We start from the raw sequence: 16549 nt of genomic DNA, 5'->3' as shown, positions 1-16549 counted from the left end.
GGGCCTCAAATTTAACCCTTGCCCCAAGGTCAGGGATGTTACCAGTACCTCTAAGCTGAATGGAAAACAGATATTAACTTATAGCAGGGGCTATGGCACCTGCATGCTGGCTCTGAGGAACTGGGATGAATCCTGGTGTGAAGTGGAACTGGATATTTGGGTATCTATGGATGGATCTAAAATGGACTATCAGATGTTTCCACCTAGTCACGAGGGAGCGCAATGCTCCTAAGAAAGGTCTTCATGGGTGGACTCAGCTCTCACAGGATTCAGGGGCTGCTTCACCTCCTTCTTCAGGGTTATGTTGCCCAGACAGAGTCCTGGAACTCATGCATCAGGCAAACATCAGCTACATGAAGGAGGCAGATGAGCTCTCACGGGCTAGAAATAAGGGTCTTCCTCTCTGCTCAAGGCTTGGCTCTAAAGCCAGAGACAAGATGGTTACAGCTCTACTAGCAATTCAAACATCCCTGGGACGCTTCCTAGGCGTGGAAACACTCGTGTCCATACTGTTACAAGCTGCCAGTTTCCAAGTCATTGTGGCCGCATGCAAACTATCTCTGGGAACACTCCGTCCTTTATGCTGACTCCCAAACTACCTGGGAACGTGCAGGCAGGCTGCGCCAGAGCCACAGGGACTGCTGGCAGCATACCACTACAGGTGACTGGCCTGCCGTGCCCAGGAAGGGGTCTGGTGGCTGTTTTGTCTGCTGGTACCAGCAGCAGGATTAGCCTAGCTCAGCCCTTCCAGGGTTAGTTATCCCCTGCGAGCGTGCCTGCTGCTCTGCACCAGGGCGTTGCAGCCTGCAAACACACCCATGAAAGGGGGAAGACGAGGGGAAACAGGCAGATTTCCCCCCATACGCCGAGAGGGAGCTGCACTGCAGTGCCCTGATGCTCTCTGTGCCAGCTCCTCATTTTGGCATTTCAAAGCCCCTCTCAGAAGAGTGCGCTGCAGGGGAAACTGAGGCACGCTGGTATAAGACTTGCAGAAAGCTCCATGTGCAGATAGACCTCCTCTCGGGCTCCCTGAGCTGGGCTAGTTACCACACTGCCCTGCCACACCTCCTGGGGGTGACACCCGCCAATCTCACCTCTTCCACGGGTGAAAACCTGACTCGCACATTGCAGCGCTCTCCCGGAGCCAGGGTTCCAGCCGAGGGCAACACCTTGAAGACACGGGGCTTGGTCTTCCACTCCTGGAACAGCTTCCGACGCACCCTCACCGGCAAATGCTTGTCCCCCTGAGCATAAAAAAACAATTGTGTGAGGTCTCCTCGGTCTGCGAGGACAGACTCTCGGGTCCTGCAGTGCTCTGAGATACTTTCACGGTGCTGAGAGCACCCCCATCCAAACCAGCCGCAGCCACCACTGCTCTACAGCTGGAGGGAAGACATAGGCAGGGCAGGCAGATGGGGAGGCACTGCCCTCGGAGGAGGAATGGGGGAAGATGGCAGAGAAGTGAAGCATCAGCTAGTGAACAGGTCCAGGAGAACCAGATTTGCTCGGTAGTCCCTAAGGCTTCCTCACACGAGCTGTAGCCCAAGTGCTCAGGCAGCCACAGGGGCAGAAAAGGCAAGAGAGGCAATGAAAACTCAACCAAGAAGTTAGGCGCTACACGTCGTCTGCGCTTTACCTTCTTAACAGGCTCAATCACAGTGATGAACCATTTACAGGGGACCTGGAGCTGGTTGTGGAGCTGCACAGTTTCTTCCCGGCACTGCCCACACTGGACAGCGGAGAACTCCAGCCTGTCCCTGGAGAGGCAGAGGGACGGCACAGTCACGTAGGCACGGAGGCGGACATGAAACGTGGGGCCTTCTGCTACCTAGCAAAGGACAGAGCATCCAGCTGAGAGCCTGAGTGACACCTACTGCTGTCCCCAACCTGCTGCCTGCCCCAAAAGGTGGTGCGGGCAGAGGGAGGTGAGGGACCATGAGGTACCTTGATGGGCAGGAGCACGTCCACCTCTCCCAGGGGCAGGTTGGCACTTTGTGGGTCAAAGCGCACGTCAAACGTCTCAGTCTTGCAGTAGGGCAGGTGCTTCACACGGTCCAGGTCCACGCTGAAACCTTGAACAGAGGAAAATAAAACAGCTGAGACACTCAAGCGACATGAAATGTGTCACAAGCACGTTAAGGCCATACGGGTGTCCTGGCTGGCAGGTCTGTGAAGAAGAGGGCTCTTTGCCTCTCCAGAGAAGACTGCCACTCTTTCTCCCTTGTCACCGCTCCAGGAGAAAGGCTTTTCACAGCCACAAGCCAAGGTCCGCATGGTAAAAAGGAAACATTAGCTGAGGAACACTGGTAATTCCTTTATCAGGCATCCCAGGGAAGGATGCCCAGACCTCTCCAAAGGAGAACTTCCAACTACGATTCCCCCGTGCTGTGGTGCTCCCTGGAAAACAACTTAGAGGAGACACCTGACCAGCCCTCAGGCACAGCGAGTCACCATTTGATGGCACTGCAGCCTTACCTCAAGGCCTGTTTCGGAAGCCTATTTTGATACACCAGAGGACCTCACAGGCTGTTTTCTCAATAAAGGCTGAACAGAAGTTCTGTGACATTATGAACTCTAAACCAAAGCACTTCCAAACCACCAAGGGGCCATCTGTTTGCAATGCAAACCTACTGACTGCACAAAAACTCAGATGATGTTCACGGTAGCCAAGAGCAGAAGATGCTGAGAGGTGACCACAGTGATCAGCACATCCAGCCCCTGCAATCACGTGTTAGGGCAGCCACAGGCAGGCCACGTCTCTGGGCACTGCTGGCCAGGAGCACTCAGGCTCCAAAGCACCAAGCAGGGGATACTAAGGACAAAGCTATACAAACAAGCACTCAAAAAACGTCCCCATGTCCAGTGGCTTAAGCCAATCTGTTGGAGACAGCTCCTTCAAGCCCATGTGAAGTCTCCCCAGCACTGGTTACCTGTGTCACACAGGACCCGTCCATCGGCGCATAAGGTCACGGGGAACTGCCCAGTGTTGGTGATCTTCACAACATGAGTGTGGATGTTCCCGAGAATGATGTAGCCAAAGTCCAGGACGTACTCGGGCAGCTCAGCTCTGAAAGGAGGAGTAAGGAGAGCCCTTAAACCACAGCCTGGCTATGTTTCCAAGTGGATGGAAGATGCAAATGAAATGGATATTTCTGTATTCACTGCTGTAAAAGCTCAACTCTAGCCAGTGAAACCCAAGCCTGACCACCTGGTAATAAGTCTTTGGTAAGTCATGGGGAGTCTAGGTCCTAGGTTTTGTCAGCTACCAATGGGACCTTAACAAAAAATCAGGTTGCACTGCTCTGCAACCAGATCTGTCCCCAGAGGAGCACCGGTAAATGCAGTAACCAACACCTCCAAGATTCGTAGGAAGGTCCTTTGCCAGAGCAATCCCACTCAGGAAAACACCTAAACCATCTGTTTTGCAGAGCCTCTTCTTCCTGAACTGGAGCCTACGGTGCCCGTCCCTCCTCATGAAGGAGCAAAAGCAAGGACCAAGTTACCTAGGTGAGCCCTGCAGTCCCACCAGCACCCAAGCCTCCCGGTTTAGGGCTTCTCAAGGGGTTGTCAACCTGTGCCGTTCCCTGCTCTTTTTGTTTAGTGTGAGCTGTTAGTTGGAACAAAGATGCCAGCTTTGAGTTGCCTCTTTCGGAGCTGGTCAGCAGGGATGGTGCCTGGGCTGTCTGGATGGGCTTGGTGGTCTGCACTGGACCCCCTTAGCTCTAAGAACAGAACCCATCATCTGTGGGGAGTTGAGCATCCCCAAAGCTCGGGGTGACACTATAGAGGTGAGGACACTCAGCTGCTCACAGGGAACATGTAAATCCATCAGGATCAGACCCTTTCTGAAGTCCCCAGCTATTCCCAGCTCTGCAAACACAAAGAGCTCTCAGGAGCAGGGGTGTGCCGCCGGGTGTTACCCTCGGGGTGCCAGGAGATAGGGTACGGGAGTCCCCACTAACTTGAGAAGCCTCCGACGAGCACGCTGGTCAAAGACAGTGTCCTGCGGGGAACCAGAGGCAAGAGCTTTTTGCTGCTCCAGGGCGTGTTCCTCTACCAGCAGCTGCTCCATCTGCATCTGCAGCCAAATGTCAAACTGAGGAAAGCAAAGACAGTGGCTGGTTAGCAAAGGTCCTTCCCAAGGGAGAGGCTTGTCTCTGAAAGAGGATCCCACCCTGCTTTTGTTGAAGGGGGTGATGGGGTCCACCTGTCTCCCTGCTCAGTGTCTCTGACACCTCCCGCTCTCCTAGCCAGGACCTTATCTGGGGGGAAATGAACTCCAGCATCTTCGCCTGTCCGGTCACTGTTATAAAAGCTGATCTGGCCAGACAAACGACAGACAAGCCAGGAACCTGCCAGCGCTCCAAGTATTTGCCTGCCCCCAGCCACTGCCAAAGCAGCTTGGACAAAAGCTCTCTCCAAAAGGGAACCACGACAAAGCCGGTGCCTCTTGGAGACGAACCCTGACAGCACGGTCCCAGGGCACAGTCAGGCTGCTGCTATGAAGCTCTGTAAACCTGGCAGGGCTTGGGGTGTGAGCCACAAACACCCCAGCCATGACCTGCATCTCCATTCACAAAGTACCATAAATTCAATCACATGAGCATGGTCTTCAGGATCTCTCCCTGGGGTAGTCTGGAAGCTGGTGCATCTACAGGAGGGACAGCTACCAGAGGTGGGCAGCCCCCGGGGCAACGCTGAGCTGATGCGTGATCATGGCCAGATGCGGGCAGGGAGGTCCCAAGTGCCAGCAGGGCCCCGGGAAGCCTGCTGCAGGGTGCAAGGGGCCCAAGTGACACGGCGGGAGGGTGGCACATGACAAATGGGGCAGCAGCCGTTCTCACCACGGTGCCCGAGTCGTCCGTGGGTGGCTCCACGGCTGCAGCCTCCACCAGCACAGCTGCTTCATCTCTCTGGCCGTCCTTTTTCATCTTCTCTTTCACCTCCCTGAGGATTCTCTCATACTTTTCATTTCCTGAAGGAAGAAAACATCCACAAATAGAAGGGTGAGCGCAGCACCATTCTCACTTAAGCTGGGAAGTCCCACTCCCCCGATGCTGGGCTCTCCCAGAAACAAACTCCTCGAGCAACCTATGGAAAATGGATGCTGCGACTCCCCTCTGAATCCTGATGTTCACTCCCACCCATCTTCCTCCCCACATAGGAGCATCTCATCGCCCGCAATGTGATGCAAAGCCAACCCTGCCAAAATCCCTGCCAGCCTGACAGCTTTCCCAAGCTTTTCTGTTTAGGCATCATCTTTCCAGGCCACCAACAGATACGCTGGCAAGCTCTGCAGGATGGTTCCTGGGGCAAAGCCCACGTGGGCTCGTCTGCTAGAGACTTGGGAAACAACCAGAGGGTTGAGTGTCGGTCTGACAGCCCTGAAACCTCCAGGCTTGCTGGAGATGGGTGGGAGCTGCCCTATGGCCATATGACATGGGGGAAAAAGCCGAGGACCTCCCTGGGGAGCAGACAGGCAGTGCTCACCTTCGATGTTCCTGGGCAAGTCCAAGGAGATCCTGGGAAAACTCCCCTCTCCTCTCAGGGAGATTTCTTTTGGTTTTAAGTGACCCACTTGGATCTCGAAAGTCTTAAAGAAGATTCCAGGCACTCCCGGCAGGTAATAGACTTTCAACACGTGCTGCTTGCCAGGTCCAAGGTAACCCTGCAGGGTGTGGGAGAAGAGGGAGGGAATGCAAACCAAAGAGGGATTGGTGGAGGGATGGCTCAGACGATAGACACGCTGAGAGGAGAAGGCAGGTTCTCAAAGAGAAAAAAGCATCAGACAACATCGCCTTCTAGCTCTCTTCTATCCAAAAGCTCAAGTCTCCTACACCAGGATGCAGCGTGTCCTTCAGAGGGCCTGTAGGGATGCATTCCCACAGCACAGACTGCCCTGCGCTCAGCAGGAGCACAGCTCTTCTGCTAACGGTGTTCACTCTCTGCTAGCCAGAGCCAGACTGAAGAAATAAAAGCTCTTTTACCAGCCGCTGTGGAAGAGGAGTGAAGTGCCTGCGCGCTCAGCAGAGCCAGCAGCTCCTCTCACAGAACGTCAGTAGTTCCCAGGCTGGTGCCGAAGGGCCTCGCCCCTTATTAACGACCCCAACCAAACACCTCCTGCCTGTGCGGTTACACCGAGGGTGCACGAGCCTATCTGGACTCACGATGACCTGCAAACATACATCTCTGGAAACGCAGGAGCAGGGACTAGAATGAGATCTAGGGAAGAAGGTGTTGCCAGGAAGGTCACCTCCTCTCCGGGCTTCCAGAAGGACTGTCCGATCCCCGGGCTGGGCTCACACCAGCCAGGTTGAGAGCAAACACAAGCAGATGGCAACACAGCTCTGGATGACAGGACACAGCCGCAGCTTTCCTTGGCTCGCCCTCTGCACGCGGGGCTGGACCCTCGGCTTCCCGCTCCCCTCCATGCTGCAGGGACGAGCTACAGAGCGGGACGGATCCTGCCACTTGGTCCCCCGAGCCCTTACTCCAGCACACAACACAGCTGCAGCGAAAGTGAGCCCTGTCAAGCTGCCAGGGCCGACAACACCGTTATAGCAACAACTGCACGGGTCCAAGCAGAGCTGTGTGTTGGGAAGCTCGCAGGAAGAGGGCATCAGCGTGTCATCCCTTGTAGGAGACAGGCATGAGGGAATGTGAAAGCCATTTGGCTTCCTCTTCCCATCGCAAAAAGCGTCCAAGATAGGAACACTGTTTCAGCTCAAAGATATCCATGCAGGACTGAGAAGCTGGGATGGTGGGATGCTGCAAACTCGTCTCCTTGCTATTCCAGCCCTGCTCCTCCCTGGCCCCCTCACTGCCCCACAAAGCTGCTGCAGAGCAGCAAAGCTGGAGGAGCGAGGGACTGGCACAGGGGCTGTTACAATTTCTGGCCAAAGAGCGTCATGCCCAAGCCAGAGAGTATTGAAGTCTCACCTGCTCAGTGCTGGCAGGGGGCAGGCAGGGTTTGGTACAGGCAGGGACAAGGACTAAGTCCTCTCCGATCACACAACCTGGGTACAGTGACCCTCGGGAGAGCCTGCACCGGCCAGCGCCAGTGCCGGCACAAGCAGAGAGCTCAGCAGCTGGGGTCCGGAGAGCTACCAAAGCACTCGTGCCTCCCGCCCGTGGCTGCTGAATGACAGCAGAGCCACCCGCCAGCAAAGGCCATTCAAGGCAGTCTATTAGGACCGCGCTTGCCTGACCTTCTCTGCCCCCCAGCAGCAACTGCTTACAGCCCTGTCTCTCCTGGCTGCTTTTGCAGGGTTTTTCATGGCTTTTTTCCCTTTTTTCCCTATAACCCTCTCCTAGGCAGCCTGACAAAGGACCAGGGTTAATTGCTTGCGCTACCTCCATACTCACCGTGCTGGGCACGACCAGGGGCACGCCGGGCAGAGGGCTGTCGGCAGCGGCCGCGCTGGGGCTGAGCACCACGTAGGTGAATCCCACCTTGCCGCTGTTCTGCAGGGTGACCTCTGCTTCGATGACTTTGTTAAACAGCTGAAGAGAGGACAGAGGAGCGGGAAGTTACAGACACAGGCCTGATGCTGGGAATCTCCTTCCTCTTTCATTGGCTTGAAAGGAAACGAACCCAACGCAGCAGCAGGGACTGCAGAGGACATATGGGCACTTGACTCTCCCGGGTTAACCCAGGGAACCCACAGCCACAGGGCACCTCTTAGCCCTACACAGGAACAGATATTTAGGGCAGCACGCAGAGGTGCAGTGACAACCATGTAAAGAGCAGTAACAAAGAAACCAGGGGATACAAGCCCTCTGCGCTTTAAGGTGTCATCGAACAGCTAGCTGAAACAAAGACGGAGGCATTTCAGAGGAAAAGGCACCTGCATACAAGTACTTGCAAGCAAAATACCAGCAAAAAGGGAGACAGACAGTGCAACACATGCAGGGCCAACAGCTGGAAATATCTATGGGGTTTTTAAATGAAAAGAAGTAAAGTGGGGATTCTTCTGGGAAACTCTCTCCAGCTACAGTGACGGGAAGCCCAAGTTAACTCCGTCCCTGGTTTATTTTGTGATTAATCAAGAGCACTGAAAAAGAGCATCTCCTTGCACCTCAGGCTTTAGGAGTGGATCAGTGGCTGGATGTCTTGGGGCATGTCCCTCTGGAGATCACCACCGGGATCCTGCCTGCCCCAGGAATTCCCAACTTTGGGGGGGATGGAGATGGCCGTTAAAAACCACCTTGGATGCAGGATGTATCGCTCAAAGGTTGTACTTCCAAGCCATACAGCTGACAAAGTAGCTGGGAAGGGGAGAGAGCCCTAGACCTAGGTGGGCAGCAACCCGCCAGCGATGGTTTCAAAGACCTCTGCCAAGAGAAGTGCGCGGTACCTGCAGCCCGCAGTCGATCTCCGTAACATCTAGGAGATAGTCGATGAGCGAAGCCTCCCCACTCAGCGAAACCTTGTAAGTCGGGCCGCCCTCCACCTTGCACACCGCAGTGACGCTGGCGACGATGTTCGCGTGGCCAAAGAAGGTGAACGTAACCCGCTGGCTCTCGCCCGGCTGCAGCACACCATACAGCGGCACGATGTCAAAAATCTGGAGGGAGAGGAGGAGAGATCAAGATGTCAAGCATCCAGATGGATGCAGAAGAGCCATGGCTTGAAGCAAAGGACAGACATGACTGGAGGGGCCTGTTCCTCAAACACAGGCAAAATCATCCTAATCTCACCCTACATCCATTACACTTTCTAGTGGAGAAACCATGGGAAAAATCTCCCATATTCATTAAGTAATACATTAATTAATACACTACATCAAAGTAATTTGGGAGGTCTCCTCGCTCTCTCTCTGATTTGCATGCTGCTCTCTCTCAGGATGCTACAGCAAAATCTACTGCAAAATTTTCCTATCGACCACTTGGTTAGGAACAGCAGGATGAATAATGCCCTCCATAGGTGCCGCACAGGTAACGTCCTTGGCCAACCCTACGACACGTCCCGCATGGCCTCTCCAATGACCGGTTGCTTCAGCAGTGCTGTGCGATATGCTTGGAGGGGTGTGAGGCCACTCCGTGAGCCGCACCGAGGGCCACCAGTGGGAGTGGGGGCTACATAAGCACGTCAGATTCCCACTTACCTCCTCCACTCCCAAGGTGAGATGCTCCGCCTCCACGAACGGCGTCAACTTCTTGACCCTCACCAGGCTCCGAGTCTCCACAGCACCTTCCAGCTCCGCAGCAGAGGATGGTAGCAACTGGAAAACAAGCACCATGGGCTGCAGAAAGCAGCTGCCTGGTCTGGGTGAGACCACTCTGCTGCAGGATCCACCACCTCACCAAGCCAGCAGCAGCTGAGATGGGACCTGGGCACAAATCAAGCAGGGGTATGCCCGTGCCATCAGTTGAGCGTGGGTCCAAGCCCACCCACAGATGAGACATGGGCTCCATCTGCACTTCCTACACGCAAGCTTGCACGAGGAAGCTGCGTGCGCCCAGCACTGAGTCCTGGCAGAGACCTCAAGGGTATTTTGCACCCTCATGCCAGCCTGGCTTTGCTCACTCCCGCTCAAGGAACACACCGAGAACAGGAAAACAAGGACTGAGAAAGTGCTCAGCACAACTATCCCATTTCAGATGGTGCTTAGGTTTCATCTCATGCACTCATCGGTGCTGGAGAGCTGAGGATCTCTGCTCGGGCATTCTTCTCCAACGGCACCTTCCTGAAGAAGGCAGCTGAGATGGCTTTCTGTCTTGCAGCAGCTGAGAGCTGGTATTTAACCTCAAAGGCATCACCTCTCAAAAGGAACCTCATCCCTGGGCTTCTGACCCCTATTTATAACAGAGGGCTTTGTGACTGCTCTTCAAGTTTAATACCCCCTCGCTCACTAACGCGAAGAAGTGCTTTGTGCTGTGGCCTTGACTTCAGCAGAATCTACAAGAGTATTTACAGGACATCCTTAGACCTAATCAGAGGCTACATCTCCCCAGCAGATAAAGCACTGGGGAGAGAAGAGTTTTCTCTCATTTCATTGCTCTTTCGGTTGTCTCCACATTTTCAAGCTTAGCAAAGCTTTGCCAAGCGTATATTCCCAAAGATGCTAACCCGCATCTTTCCTAGGCCTGCGGTCTCCCACCTCCCCAGGGAGGTTATATGGAGCTTGCGTACAGTGACACAAGCAGAAGACGAAACTGCAATCCAGAAGCATCCTTTGAATCCAGAAGAATCCTTTGAAGCAATTTTGGATCCTACTTAGCCTGGTCCACTTGTATTTCCCTGGTTTACTTCCTGGGCATACAAGGCAACAAAGCAGGGAATGAAGATGAATTCATGCTTCTATCCAAAAACATTCAGCCACGCTATTCTTTACATCTACAGGGCATCATTTCTCCTGATTCAGAAAAAATGTGCAGAGTTATAGCATTAAAACTGCTGATATTTGGATGGAAGCAGGTGCAAGCCCCCTCCTTGAACTTAATGTCAACACTGGCACTTTCAGAACCTCTCGAGCTCTCTTACATCCTTTTTTTATTGCCCCAGGAGCAGCCTTCATCCCACACGATGCAGAACAAGGTGCCAGCTCCCACTAGTACCAAGGTCAAGCTCCAAAGCAGCGAGGTTCACCAGGAAGGTCAGCAGATCAAAGGCGTCTTTGTCTGCAAAGCCTTGTTTTATAAAAATCCTCTCTGTGGCCGTCACTGCAACACCGGCTCTTAGGGGAAGCCAGAAGCATGAAAACGGGTGGCTCCAGCTGGGGTTGAGAAGGTGCTACATGGAGATCAGTACTTGGCATGGCTTGGTGCAGAAAGGAAACTGGAAGCCTTCACATCATGGTGCAGATAAAAGCCTCATTTGGTGGTGTAAAAAAACCCAAACCAAACAAAAACCAAAAAAATCCCAAACCCAACGGAAGTCAGCAGAATCTGAGTGGGCTTCTCCAAGGAAAAGAAGGTGCAGAAGAAAATCTACCTTTGCTCCCAGGGAGTCATCTGCAGCTGCTGGCTCTTGGGCAGGATCCCCCGCTGCTGCCAGGACTTCGGCCGGCTCCTCCGCACCCCCGACCCTGGAGCTGCTCTCTGCAGACGCTGAGCGCTCCGACAGGGCTCCCTCCTTCTTTGCTGGTGGGGGTCTGATGAAAAATTTAGGTGCTGGAGGGCTGAACCTGGAAAAGAACATAACTTTGGTCACGGACCTGCAGTGGGAAGGAGGAGAGCCTGCACCAGCGGTCCCTTGGCAGGATGCGGCCCCTGGTGTGGCACTGGTGGGGTGAGCTCAGCGATGGGTCTGACCCAGCAGCTCCGAAACCAGGATGGAGCAGGACAACGCTTGGGGCTGCCCAGGGATGATGCTGCTGTAGCGGCTGTGCAGGCAACTAGCAACGGGCTGCAAGGAGAAATGGAAGAGGACAGAGGAGAATAGCTTATAGGGAGGTAAAAAGCGCAGCAGGAAAGGAAAAGGGACAGAAACTGTACAAAAAAACGTGAGACCGAGATGCAAAGTGGCAGAACCGGACAGCGATGAGCCAGTACAGACCCACCAGTGCCCTCCTGAAAGCACCCACCGCCGCGGACCATCCTTCCTCACCCAGAGGGCCAAAGCAAGAACTACTACACCTCTACTACACCTTCATCCTGAATATTTCCGCTGATAATTACCCGCAACCGTAGGTCAGTCCGAGCAAGCAGTAATGCTGGTGGCTTTCTCAAAGCGCGATGGGGCAGGAGCAGGGGTGCAGCCCGCAGCCTGCTGTGCCCTGACCGGACAGAGCCCAGCACCGCTCGGGGCACCCACGGAGCCCAGCGTGGGACACCCTCGCACGCGCACGGCAACACGGAAAGACACGTCGAACAATTCCCGGCAGAGACTCGCAATTAAACAGCCCATTGATCCCTGATGAGCGCCAGAGCAGCAGCGATTAGTACTTTGGGAAAGAAAGCTTTGGTCGTTTTGAATCAATATACACCAAACGTGGATGACAAGATACAGCTCCCTGCCATGCCGCAGGTATTCCCCGGCTGCAGAACAAGGGCTCCAACAGCACCTCGCGCTAAAAGGGCAGCAGCTCTGCTGAAAGAAGGTTATAACCGACATGGCAGTTACCAACGGTGCGGCTACCTCCCCAGCAGTTTCTAAACGCAAACCGGTTGAGGACCAATTTGGCAAATGATTCAGCAAAGCAGTTCAACGGCTCGTTTCACAAACGGAGCTGAGATTATAGGTTGACCAACATCTCTCAGGAAAAGGTATATGGTTTGTAACTTTTTCAAATGTTCCCAGGTGACTCTGATGACATTCCCTGCACAGTAACTCTGCTCCTATTTCTAATGCCACACACTCGAACCATGCCCGCCTGTCACCATGCCGATTTGCAAGTGTTCCCCATAGGCAAACAAGGCAGATTTTTTTCACAGCAACCTGGGTGCTTGCACCTCGAATGCTGTGTTCAGTTTTGGGCCCCTCACTATCAGAAGGACATGGAGGTGCTGGAGCATGTCCAGAGAAGGGCGACGGAGCTGGTGAGGGGTCTGGAGCACAAGTCTGATGAGGAGCAGCTGAGGGAGCTGGGGGTGTTCAGTCTGGAGAAGAGGAGGCTGAGGGGAGACCTCATCGCTCTCTACAACGACCCGAAAGGGGGTTGTGGGGAGGTGGGTGTTGGTCTCTTCTCCCAAGTGACAAGTGACAGGACAAGAGGAAATGCCCTCAAGTTGCGCCAGGGGAGGTTCAGGCTGGATATTAGGAAAAATGTCTTTCCTGAGAGAGTGATGAAGCACTGGAACAGGCTGCCCAGGGAGGTGGTGGAGTCACCATTGCTGTAGGTGTTCAAGGAACGTGTGGACGTGGCACTGCGGGACATGGTTTAGTGGGCATGGTGGGGTTGGGTTGGTGGTTGGACTTGATGATCTTACACTCTTTTCCAACCTTAATGATTCTATGATTTATTCCCAGCTGGGAATTTGGTGCCTCTAATGACATTGCTCCCAAATAAATATTTGTCCTTAGCTTTGTAGCTTATTATTTTCATTTCTGGATGAGCGGCTCTGCTCTTCACAAGCCCCAAGAGGTCTCACCTGACTTGTCCTTCCTGCAAACACATGCAAGAACAAGGCTTGACCCAGGCAAGCTTCCCCAAGCAGGGACCGATGAGCAGCGGTGCCGTCACCCCTCCCCAACCCTCCCTCCACCTGCTGCTGGGACCCCATGGGGGACCCCAAAGACAACCTCAGCACTGTCTGCGTGGAAGGACAAACCAGGACTGGAGGGGACAAAAGCATTCAGTTGCCCCTGCAAAGCATCACCCATCTCCAGGCCCACCTGCATAACCTTCACTCCTCTCAGCTGAGGCACCTTAATACATTTCACACTAGGCAACCAAACCAATCCACACCTCCAGCAGCCACTAAGTTGGGCATCTATGTAAGGATGAAATAAATTCAGCTCAGCTGTGACAACAGTGCCTCTGGGCAACACTACTTCCCCTGGCTGATAAAGGAGATGCCTGCAGCATAGGGGTACAAATATCCAGGGCCAGGAGCACTCGGAAGCCCTCCAGCTATGCACCAGTTCATGAACCAGTTCAGCACATGAGCCTGGCCATCATCACGGCGGCTGTCCCAAAACTGCTAGCTGCGATCCATCCTAGCGAGGAAATGAAACTGCGGCTCTTAGAGTGCTTGTGATAAATACTGCGGGTTAATAACAACTCCTGAGGAGAGAGAAACCCCTGAGATGGAAAATCCATCATCGTTTATTAAATTACCTTTAGTTTTATAGAATGGTTTGAGGCAACTTCACGGAACCACGGTGCCTAGACAACAACAATATTTTTCACTCTAAAGGAGAAGCCCTCTGGGACCCAGTGCTGGGAGATGATGTGATTAGCGAGTCCTGCTGTGGAGAAGCACAGAGAACCACAAGGGACTTTTTCCAGTGGGGGAAAGTCAAAATGAATAACAAGTGTAACGTGAAAAGGGAGGGAACGAGGAACCCAAGGTGTCAACAGAAAGCTGCCTTATTTCTGATCTCTGAGACAAGAAATCTTCTTGGCACTGAAGGAAAGAGAGCTGTCTCAGAAAAGGAGAAGGAGGGGGAAGATAGGAAGCTCAGCATCAGCTCAGGCTTTAGGCAGCTCTTCCTCTTCCTCCCCAGCACCTTCTGGCCAAGGTTGTGAATGCAAGGAGGAAGGCAAGGAGCAGAGAGCAGCTCCTCCACCTGCAGAGAGGACCCATCCCAAACCAGAGAGGCCAAAGGGCTGTGGAATTGCCTCCACCAGCACCGTGGAGCTGAAGCAAGGAGCCTCCCGACATAAGCAGGTCAGCCTGGAGCTGGAGGGGCCGAAAGCAAGGTGTTAACCCCTCTGGGTCTGTCTCATCCAACCTGGCCACCCCTCAGACGAGACAAAATGCATCCAGGAATTAACAGTGGGCATTTAATGGCAGCACGGGTGGATTGACACCGGGGAGAGAGGAGTCCTTCCTGCTAGGGCCAGGACAAGTTTGTGCCGCCCATCGTCCCCAGCCTCTGAGACATTAGAAAAAAATAAATCTCACCCTGTCTCTTGGTTTCTGAGCCTGCTAGGGACACAGCTTCACACCGCTTCCCACACCCGCCTCCCAAAATAGAGGAGCTAGAAATCACACCGCTTCTGCAAACTCCATGTGAAGATTCACGTGGGACGATGTGACCCTGCCGACCCAGGCTGCGCGAGAGACATCGACATCAGGAGCGTCACCCCGAACCTGCAGCGCTGCAAGGGGAGCACCCGAGTCCCCCACAGCCCCTGCCAGCAACGAGGACACGGGCCAGAAGCCACCACCCCTTCGCATTAAACAGTGCTGAGGCTGCTTCCCTAGTGCATGGCACCCACATGTACCCTCACATCCTTGCCTGGCCTTCCAAGGACCACCCGCTGGTGCACCCATCAGGCACAGCCATGGCAGGGGGTACAAACAAGCCTCTCAACAAAGCACGAGCTCTTTTCAGGTTATCACAGGGCAAGGCACCGCAGACCGCATGCCCGTGAGGTGTCTACACAGGCTTACAGACCCCTACAATGCACTTTCATTTCTCCCTGGGGCCATCAGATGCATATTAAAAAGGCACTTTGGACCAAGCCACAGACAGCTCAAGGGTGTTTGCAACTGAAAGCAAAATAACGGAACACCGGAGCAAACCGAAACCCTTCCCAGTGCACCATGTGGGAACACTGGGCTTGAGCTGGGCCACCTGGCCAGCAGCTGAGGAAGGTGGTGGGGATGGTTTGCCCTCATCAATAGCAAATATTAAACTGCATTTTGTTCAAATGGCCCCGACGACTATTTCTTTGCTAGGATAAATTCCTCTGCTGAGCTAAGGCTTGGGTATTTCCTGAACCACCCACTGAAATTCAGACCAGGCAGTGGAGAGAGAGAGAGAGAAGAGAAGCAACATCACTGCAGTGAGATCCGACACCTCCAATTTCTGTCTCGCACACGCTGGAAATGATTAAGCTGGATTCGGCGTTCATCTGAATGCAGTGAGCGGTCCTGGGGATGTCCCCCTGTGAGCGAGTATTAATTAACTCAAAGTTAATAAGCAGTTTTAAGAGCCACTTACTTGAGTCAAAAAAAATATTTTGAGAGATGAGGGAGAATTTTGATTTCTCCTTTGAAAAGAGAAATTGTGTAGGAATGGACGCAGGGATGTTACTACTGAAGAGAAGTATCACATTCCTGGGGCAGCAACCAAAACGCTCCAGCACCTTCCAAGCAGGAGCCACAGGATTTGATTTTGGGGTGCGCCGAGAGGCCTCGGCTCCTGCTGAAGCCCACTGACCTCAACTGTACCATCACTTTTGATGAGAAGAGTCAGAGGAGCAGCTGAGGCCCCTCAAGCTCTTCTGACATGGTTTGTACCTCTCTCAGAGTATTCCCACGGGACATGCCTGGTCTGGTTTTGCAGGGTGCAGGCGCTAAAGCTCCTCAGCCACCTTGGTCCAGCCTAAGCTGAGTCAGGGCCAGCCACCAGCACTGCAGGCACAGTGGGTCTTGCTGGAGATCACCCTTCGGCAGCAGTACTTGCCTCTCTTGGCAAGTGATAGCCCTGGAAGAAGTCTCCATTGACTTCACCGGAGTTATTCTGACTTGCTCTCATTTTACAGATGGCAAAACACTACCCATTAAGTCCTCTCCTTCCTCATGCTTTGCACATCAGCCAGGTGATTTAGAAGCATCAGGTGAGGCGGTAGGAAGCTCCGGCTTCTCCATCAGACAGAAAAACGCTTCTTAATCAGACTCCGGCCAAAGGTCCCTCTGAACAAATCAGTAGCTCTAACGAGAAAGACGATTTGTCATCTTTGTTCAAAATTAAACGAGCCCCAACAGCTGTAATTTGGAGATGCTATTTAAAGTAATCAGCACCAATTACAATCTTACCAGCTACTTCAAAAATTGGCTCTGCAAACAGACAACTGTGTTGACCCCCCGTAACTGACAGCAAACAAGGAGAGATGTGCTCCAGCTCTCTTTGTGGCAGGGATCTGGACATTCACCATTTTGAGATGTCTTCATAGGGTCAAGCCTGAGAGCTTGGCAAACCAAGAAGGGT

At 53.5% G+C, this 16549-nt stretch overlaps 1 protein-coding gene across 1 annotated transcript in view; it reads right to left on the bottom strand.

The window, feature by feature from the left end:
- Window positions 1-16549, bottom strand: part of LOC132319035 (hydrocephalus-inducing protein homolog) — a 148933-nt gene that overhangs the window by 40371 nt on the left and 92013 nt on the right. The window contains exons 23-33 of the mRNA XM_059828440.1: window positions 10937-11129; window positions 9108-9224; window positions 8358-8567; window positions 7366-7503; window positions 5491-5668; window positions 4845-4975; window positions 3963-4096; window positions 2931-3067; window positions 1945-2072; window positions 1637-1828; window positions 1095-1244 (exon numbers count right to left, since the gene is read on the bottom strand). Of these exons, the coding sequence (XP_059684423.1) occupies window positions 1095-1244; window positions 1637-1828; window positions 1945-2072; window positions 2931-3067; window positions 3963-4096; window positions 4845-4975; window positions 5491-5668; window positions 7366-7503; window positions 8358-8567; window positions 9108-9224; window positions 10937-11129 (1708 nt within the window). The remainder of the gene's footprint in view (window positions 1-1094; window positions 1245-1636; window positions 1829-1944; window positions 2073-2930; window positions 3068-3962; window positions 4097-4844; window positions 4976-5490; window positions 5669-7365; window positions 7504-8357; window positions 8568-9107; window positions 9225-10936; window positions 11130-16549) is intronic.

The sequence above is a fragment of the Gavia stellata genome, chromosome 23, assembly GCF_030936135.1.
Source record: "Gavia stellata isolate bGavSte3 chromosome 23, bGavSte3.hap2, whole genome shotgun sequence".
NCBI classification, from domain to species: Eukaryota; Metazoa; Chordata; class Aves; order Gaviiformes; family Gaviidae; genus Gavia; species Gavia stellata.
The sequence above is the reverse complement of the archived record's forward strand: the minus strand, read 5'-3'. Positions and strand labels throughout refer to the sequence as shown.